The sequence below is a fragment of the Stomoxys calcitrans genome, chromosome 3 (genome assembly GCF_963082655.1).
Source record: "Stomoxys calcitrans chromosome 3, idStoCalc2.1, whole genome shotgun sequence".
NCBI lineage: Eukaryota > Metazoa > Arthropoda > Insecta > Diptera > Muscidae > Stomoxys > Stomoxys calcitrans.
In genome coordinates, this window is record NC_081554.1 from 83,686,686 (window position 1) to 83,695,976 (window position 9,291).

At 36.8% G+C, this 9,291-nt stretch overlaps 1 protein-coding gene across 1 annotated transcript; it reads right to left on the reverse strand.

The window, feature by feature from the left end:
• Positions 1–2,927: 2,927 nt before the first annotated feature.
• LOC131995780 (uncharacterized) lies at positions 2,928–6,219 on the reverse strand. Its single transcript, XM_059364871.1, has 2 exons — positions 5,247–6,219; positions 2,928–3,127 (listed from the first exon to the last, which is right to left on the reverse strand). The coding sequence occupies exons 1-2, from the start codon at positions 5,864–5,866 to the stop codon at positions 3,106–3,108; spliced, it is 642 nt and encodes a 213-aa protein (XP_059220854.1). The 5' UTR covers positions 5,867–6,219; the 3' UTR covers positions 2,928–3,105.
• Between the last annotated feature and the right edge of the window lie 3,072 nt (positions 6,220–9,291).

Consider the following 9,291-nt stretch of genomic DNA (forward strand, 5'->3'; position numbering starts at 1 on the left):
TTAACCGATTTGGCTGAAATTTTGCGTGTGGTGTCCAAAATCAGTCTGTAACCTGATATAGCTCCCATGTAAACCGGTTTCCCCGATTTACTTCTTGAGTCCTTATAAGCCGCAATTTTTGTCCGATTTGGCTAAAATTTTGCATGCGGTGTTCTGTAACGACTTCAAATAACAGTGCCAGATACAGTCCAAATCAGTCTATAACCTGATATTGCTCCCATGTATACCAGTCTCTCGATCATCCTTGTTCGGTTCCTATAATTTAATTTTTACTGGTTCCCAAGATTCGGGAGCTGTATCTAGTTATAGACCGAATTGGACCGTACTTGGCGAAGGTGTTGAGAGTTAGTACAGAACACTATGTGCGAAATTTCAGCCAAACCGGATAAAAATTGCGGCTCAAGAAGTCAATTCGGGAGATCGGTTTATATGGGAGCTATATCAGGTTCTTGACCCATTTAGACCGTAATGGGCACAGTTGTTGGAAGATATAACAGAATATTACGTTCCAAATTTGAGTCAAATCGGACAAAAATTGTGGCTTCCATGGGCTCAGGAAGTCAATTCGGGAGATCGGCTTATATGGGAGCTATATCCAAATCTGGAGGCCACCGTAGCGCCAAGGTTAGCATTTCCGATTTCTATGACGCTGAACGCCTGGGTTCGAATCCTGACGAGACCATGAGAAGAAATTTTCTGCGGTTCAGATTTGGATATAGCTGCCATATAGACCGATCCTCCGATTTAGGGTCTAAGGCCTATAAAAGCCACATTTATCAACCGATTTTGATGAAATTTGGGACAGTGATTTGTATTAGGCCCTTCGAATTCCTCCGTTAATTTGGCCCAGATCGGTTCAGATTTGGATATAGCTACCATATAGACCGATCCTCCGATTTGGGGTCTTAGGCCCACAAAAGCCACATTTATTATCCGATTTTGATGAAATTCGGGACAGTGAATTGTGTTAGGTCCATCGAAATCCTCCGTCAATTTGGCTCAGATCGGTCCAGATTTGGATGTAGCTGCCATATAGACTGATCCTCCGATTTATGGTGTTAGGCCCATAAAACCCACATTTATTATCCGATTTTGCTAAAATTTGGGACAATGAGTTGTGTTAGCCTCTTCGACATCTTTCTTCAATTTGGTCCAGATCGGTTCAGATTTGCATATAGCTGCCATATAGACCGATTTCTTGATTTATGGTTTTGGGCCCATAAAATGCTTATTTATTGTCCGATGTCGCCGAAATTTGGGACAGTAAGTTAGGTTAAGGGCCTTGATATACTTCTGCAATATCGCACTGATCGGTCCAGATTTGGATGTAGCTGCCATATAGACCGATATCTCGATTTAAAGTCTTGGCCCCATAAAAAGCGCATTTATTGTCCGATTTCGCCGAAATTTGGGACAGTGCTTTGTATTAGGCTCTTCAACATTTTTATGCAACTTGTCCCAAATCGGTCCAGATTTGGATATAGCTGCAATGTAGATCAATATCTCTATTTAAAGTCTTGGCCCCATAAAAGGCGCATTTATAATCCGATTTCACTGAAGTTTGACACAGTGTCTTACATTAGGCTTTTCGACATCCGTGTCGTATATAGTTCAGATCGGTTTATTTTAAGATTTAGCTAGTATTTATTATTATTATTTATTATTATTTTATTATTTATTAATAGATTGAATTCAAATTACAATTCAAGAATAGTATTTCATAAAGTTCTTAAATACAATCTATGTTAGGCTTAGCAAAAATGCTGTTAGCCGTAATACAATGCTTATCACTAAATTGTTGTTTGTTTCTATATGTTTCTTGCTTTTTCTTTTTTCATTTTGGTTATTAAAAACTGAATTCATTAATAATTAATTTTCTATACTTAGTACAATTTTCTATGTATTTATATAGTGATGAGTTATTCGTGCCATTTAATATATTTAATACTTCGGACTCATTAAGGGAATATTTTCCGAAATAACTTTTTCTAAATTCTCTGTATAGTGGGCAGGCGCCAATAAAGTGAAGTGTATTTTCATCTTGATCTGTATTACACATAGAACAAGTGCCATGGGTGTTACTTCTGAATGATCTCGAGTTAAGGTCGAGTAAACCACCTCTAGCTTTAATGATTAAGCTAGTAGCTCGTGAAGATAAGTCAGCAGTATGAAATGGAATTATATTATACTCAAGCACAGAATAAAGATCGTGGAACTGTGAATTTCTTGCATCTGATTCAAATTCACGTTGTTCTTGAATTCTCAGTAATTCTACTATTTTGTCTGAATACATGCATATCGGATTTGTAGCATTAGCAGGAATATATTGTAGGGTTTGGCAAATATTTGACCATTCTTTTGCCCATAATGCATTCAATTCTATGATTTTCTCCGCCAGCAAGCGGGGCAAGCGGTGAGAGCTAAGTCGCAATATTCTATTAATGTAGTTAAAATGGATTCTAAGAGTGTTACAAAACATAGAAGAAAATCCAGTTTCTAGATACAACATGTAATTTGGTGTATTATTAGGCAAATAAAGCATTTTCTTAGTAAAAAAGCGAAAGAGCTTCTCTACATCATCAAACCTTGTGTAACCCCAAACCTGTGCAGCGTAAAACATTATAGATCTGGAACATGCATCGAATATCTTCATCTTATTAGTTTTAGCAATACTAGGGTGACTTATATACTTCGACCATGTGCTATTTATGGCCAGTTTGGAATCCGCAAGCTTCTTCTGTAAGTGTTTTCTAAATGACAAATTGTAAGTTATTTCAACGCCCAGGTATGTGTAACTATTAACAATTTCAATATTCTGATTTCCAAAGCACCACCTTAAATTCGAAGAGATTCTAGAACCTCTACGAAAAACAAGAATTTTCGATTTAGAAAGGTTTACTTTCAAGCTCCACAACAGACAGTACCTCTCAAGTTCATAAATCATCTCTTGTAAGCCCAATGGAGAGTCAGATAATAGCACAATGTCATCGGCGTATAATAAGACTTTGACCGTAGTGTCCGCTACTCTTACACCACCAGGCAATATATAGGGAAGGTCATTCACGTATAACGAAAAGAGTACAGGACTGAGAATACAGCCCTGTTTCACACCAGATTCAACAGGAAAGTATTCAGAGAACGTACTTCCATCCCATACTCTACTTTCTGTGCCATCATACAGCATTCTTAATATAGTTACAAGTTTCGTAGATAGACCCTGACTAGATAGTTTATAAAAAAGGCTGTTTCTGGGAATCAAATCAAATGCAGAAGAGAAATCGACAAAAAACGCATATGTAATTTTGCCTTGTAGCTGGTTCAAAGAAACAATATTCACGAGGTTAAATATATTATCTATAGTAGAATACTCTCTTCTAAATCCAGCCTGAAATTCATTTAAAACATCGTGTCTCGTCAGCCAAAATGTTATACGGTTTAGCAGAACAGAGTTAAAAATTTTTCCGATAGTATCCAGAAGTGACAAACCTCTATAATTTGACGCCAAGTTTATATCACCTTTCTTAAATAGAGGTATCAATATTGACTTCTTGAAGGAAGTAGGAACATTTTCATGGAGGAATATCTTATTAAATACTACAAGTATTTCTTGCAGAAAACGGCGAGGAGCAAATTTATAAAATTCGTAAGGTATACCATCGTTCCCGGGGGCCTTATTCGATTTAAGTCCTTTTAAAACGGAGAGTAGCTCACAAAATTCAAAAGGGGAGTCTAAAAGTGGGTCTACATGAAACGGTATACACCAGCTGATAATTTTGGAATTATCTTCGTTAACTAGTAAAGAGTTAAAGTGTGCTAAGAAATCATCTGCGTCTAGATTTCCTCTACCCTTAACATTACGTTTATTCAGAGAATTTGCCAGATTCCACCAATCCTTGCTGCAGGAAACAGTATCTAGTTCTCTGAGGTTGCCATTGAAATATTGCAGTTTCTTCTCGTTACACATTCTATGAAACTTAGATCTGGATGAATAATAACGCCTTCTGTTGATAACAGTGTGTGACTTTCTGTATATCTTTAAATTTTTATGCATATTGGATCTTAAACGAAAGCACGTCCAATCGAACCACTTCTGCTTAGGCTCAAAAAATGTTCTATTGGTCTTCTTTACCTGAGCCCGCCTAATTTTATTTTTAATGTTCTCAACCAAATCCTCTGACGATAAAAAGACGCAATCATTTACTGGCTCTGCAAGTAAACTTAAGTTGTGATTGTATTGAGATCTATGCCTTTCATCCCAGTGTAGCTTCTGTATAGGCTGTTGAGTAGTTTCTGTCGAACTTTTCGGAATCTTAATATCTAAGCATAAGGGCATGTGATCAGAAAAGGGTTCAGTGGCCACCTTGAACTTGTCAATATATGACAGAAAACTCGCCGAACTTATGCAGTAATCTATGACAGAACTACCCATTGCACCACAAAAAGTAAACTCCCCATCTATATCCTCTAAAGTTCTGCCATTTATGATAATACCGCCTATGTCATCAACAATACGTAGGAGATTCCTTCCCTGGGTATTAACGTTTCTGTCTTTGGAGCGTCTAGAATAGCTAATGTGGGGACAATCTTTAACAATGTTGTAATCTAGAACCTGTTCTTCGCCTATTCTTGCATTCATATCACCCATTATACAAAAATTCGTTGGGTTAAGGTCTTCCAAAAAAGAACCAAACCTTTCTACATCCACCTTCCAACGCGTACAGTTCAAATACGTAGGTATAAAATAAAATATATTTCCATCTAGACTAGCTGACAGCATTGTGTACTGAGAATCAGAGACGATAAAATTTAATTTGTATTTCTTTTTAATTTCTTTTTTGAAGCCGAAAAGACATCCACCACTGGCACGCCCAAATCTATTCACTTTAGTTGCGTCCTGCCACTGCAAATAGTAGTTTTGTAAATAAGACGAGAGATACGTTTGTTTATTGGGTAATACATGTGTTTCAAAGAGAAAGAAAATATCAAAATTATTAAGGTAGGTTATAAAATTTCCATAATTTAAAGAACTTTCGAGATTTGAAACATTATATGATAACAAATGGCACGAATCAAATTGCTATTGCGATGATGGGGGAACATTAAGGGTAACATTTTCAGCATTGTTGCAATAAACCTCAATGGGACTACCGTTATCAACAAGAATGTTGCTCAGAAATTTGGCATCACTTAAAGTTGGAGCTAGTATTTTTCCGTCGGCCCAGCAATATCTTTTATCATTTAAGAAGAGACAGAACTCTCCTAACCTAACTTTAACGTCTTTTTTATGCTGGGATACGATTTTGCCAACTTGACGCAGGTTGTATCTGGTAGACTGTTCGACAGCAGTATAATCCTTTTGTATATATATAAATTGGCCATGCAATTTTTCTTTCGTATTTAAAATATTTTGCACTTGGGAATTGGTGTCCAGTGTAAATACGAACGATTTTCCTGAAGATAACATTCTAGCGTACGATATGTTAACTACGATGTTTAATTTGTTGTTGCAGATGTCGAGGAATTCTTTTTTTGCCGTAAATGTAGTTCTACTTCTAAGTCCACTCACCACAATATTTGTAGTACGAGATTTTCTGTCTAAGGTTTCTAAGCGATTTGTTAGTTTCTTGATATCTTCTCTCAATTTACAATTTTCCTGTTTAAGTTCTTCCACTTCATATTTGATTGCAGTAAGGTCCTCTTTTTTGGCCACATCTTTCAACTTATCATCCAACACATCGCCCAGCTTACTCCACGAAAAAACATCTTGTTGGTTATTTATGTTCATTTTTTGATATGGTGAATACTTTTTTGGGGTACTGTGACTGTTTTCTGGTGATATCGATAATAGCGTTCTCTTATTATTCATTTGCTAATACGTAACACCCTGTGTTTTACGTTGAACGATTATATCGGACAGCTGTTTGATCGTTATCGACAATGTGGTTTGATAGAAGAGCGCAGCTGTTGTTTACTTATAGCTATTCGTTGTATTAGTATTACCAGCGCCTTCCAGTGATATTACAAAGTTTAATAAAATAATTTATTTTTTAAATGTGGTTTTTAACGACAACGGGAGTCGAATGTATGCTGCAAACTCTACTGCGGCAACCTCCAACGTAGCTCTATGGCTTAGAGTTATTTCCAATAATGGATGATACGCCTGACACGAAAAATTGGCAGAAAACTTGGGAACCAACAAGTAACACACCCGACCGTATGTAAGCAACAGAACACATTCACAGATTTAGCTAGTATACTTATTAGTATTTGGTCCAAATCGGAACCTATTTTGATATAACTGATATGGGACATAAGGTATGAAATTTTCACCGAATTTTGATGAAAGGTGGTTTACATATATACCCGAGGTGGTGGGTATCCAAAGTTCGGCCCGGCCGAACTTAACGCCTTTTTACTTGTTTTCATTCTGTTGAGTGTTAACTGCTGCCTAGGATCTCAATACTATGTTTTCATTTAGCGGAAAATGCATGGTGCTGGATGTGCATAAGTTTCACCTGGTTAAACGTAATGTTGTCTTTTTTCACTCTCTGAGGTTCTTAAAGCGATTTCTTTTGTGATTTCTTAACACTGTGCAATACAAAATTATCAGTGTTTGTTTTTTTGCTAAGAAAATAGTGTTTGTAAGTGTATGCCTTTATTCTGATTCAGATTTCGATTTTTTTTTTTTGGTTTTGTCTTTCAAGCCATTTACGAATTCATGAAATTTATTACTTCGACTTATGTGATGCTATTTTAATTAAAATAATTTATTATTTTATGTGCGATGCAACTCGATTCGATTGTTTGCGCTGTCCGTGATATTGGAGAGCCATTCGCTGCATTGTCTTGTTTTTTTTTCTCCAGATTTAAACAATAAATGTCAATTTCGCACCTGATTTGGTGTTGTTTGGTCTTAAAACGGACAAAGGTCGAACTGGGATAGGCCTCTAAATCCATGCATTTTAGATTGGTAAAATGAGACAACATCAATGACAAGAGTTAAAGCTAAACGTTGTTGTAACGCAACCTAATCTCAGTTTGTGGTTATTGCCATGGATTACAAAAACATTTCCGATCTGCTATCATAGATGAAAAAAAAAAGTTCTAAACTATGCAACAGTAATTAGACATTTTTCGTTTTCCCCCCAAGACAATTGATCGCGATTTAATTTGATTTCATTACTAATGGAAATGTTTTAATTAATTCTACCCCCGGAGTAGGTAGTCAGAATCAGCAGGTGAATAACAAGCAAAAGAACAATTGCTGAGATTGGAGTTACATTTGTGCCATAGATCATTTATGCAAGCCAATCAATTGTTGTTTGTTTTAATTAATATGGAATACAACAACAACAACTACAACACTAACAATTACAATAAAATTCATGAATATTTAATTTATGTAATCAATTTTGATGAATCTATTGCACCTCTACTCAGGGTGAGAGGGCAACGATATCAGCGTGATGGGGAATTTCATAACATTTAGCCAATGCAGTTTGACATTGATTTGATATTTCAACGATCGTCCGGATCACCTGCTGCTGTTAAGATGATGTAGCTGTTGTTCAGTTAGAGTTCGATAACAATTGGATTGAATCTATCTATTTGCCATCTGACAGATACATTTGAGAAACAAGTATTTGTAATTAAGTTAGTTGTTCCATATTTAACACAGCTATTAGCGATTAAGAGGGACAGTTTAATTTCGATTACTTCCGTTTAATGTTGACATGGAATTGTTAGCAAAAACACATGAGCCGAAAAGTCCGAGAACTTTAATACCAAATAGCAATACTGTGTGCAACATATCGAATTATGTGTTAGAAGGACAGTCGCAAAGACAAAATTTTGTCTACTCTTTGACAAAATGTTAGTAAAGTAAATTTTCAAAGGTAAAGGTTAGGTTAAGTTAAGTTGAAAAGAGGGTGCGGATGTCAATTCATTCCATGCCACTGGATATACCCCTAAGCCAGTAATCAGGTTGATGTGCGATCTAAATACTAAACAACTAAAAGCGATCAAAGTTCGGCCGGGTCGAACATTAGGGACCCACCACCATGGATTCTACTAAAAATTTATGCAAAATAAATTGTAGGGCATAATTTTATTCTACATATCAAACTTCTGTCAAACCAGCAAAAATTAAAGCTTCTAAGAACCGAACAAGGATGATCGAGAGACCGGTATACATGGGAGCTATATCTATAGACTGATTTTGGCCGTACTTGGCACAGTTGTTGGAAGTCATAACAAAAGACTACATGAAAAATGTCAGCCAAATCGGAAAAAATTTAGGCTTGTAAGGGCACAAGAAGTCAAATCGGGCGATCGGTTGATATGGGAGCTATACCAGGTTATAGACCGATTTAGACCGTGCGTGACACAGGTATTGGAAGTCATAAAAGAACACCAAGAGCAAAATGTCATTAAAAACGGAAACAAATTGCGGCTTCCAGGGGCTCAAGAACTCGAATCGGGAGATCGATTTATATGGGAGCTACAATATATTAGGTTATGGATCGATTTGGATCGTACTCAGCGCAGTTGTTGGAAGTCATAACAAAACACTACATGCAAAATGTCAGTCAAATCGGATAAAATTTCGGCTTGTAAAAGCTCAGCAAGTCAAATCGTGAGATCGGATTTTATGGGAGCTATACGTGGAGCTGTACGTGGCATAGATGTTGGAAGTCACAAAACAATACCAAGAACAAAATATCAGCCAAATCGGACAAAAATTGCGGCTTTCAGGGGCTCAAAAAGTCGAATCGGGAGATCGGTTTATATGGGAGCTATATCAGGTTATAGACCGATTTGGACCGTAGTTGACACAGTTATTGGAAGCCATATCAGAATACTACATGCAAAATTTCAGTCAGATCGAACAAAAATGGCGGCTTCCAGTGGCTCAAGAAGTCAAATCGTGCGATCGGTTTATATGGTTATAGACCGATTTGAACCGTAGTTAACACAGTTATTGGGAGTCATAACGGAGCACTACATGCAAATTGGACGTCTTTTTAGGAGAAAAAGCGTCACCTAGACCTGAACGCAAATTTTAATGTCTTATTCGCAATCAACTCCCAAATACCATTCATTTGAGTCCCATATAGCCATGGTTGGCTAATATGCCCAGTTTAAGGTATTTGGGGGTGGGTAGACCTCCCATTACATGGACCAAATTTTTTATGCCATATTTGTAACCTACTGCCGAATACATTTGAGTCCCATATTGACATGAACGTTGAATATATCATTTTAGAGGAGTTTTGGGATTGGAGCGGGCCG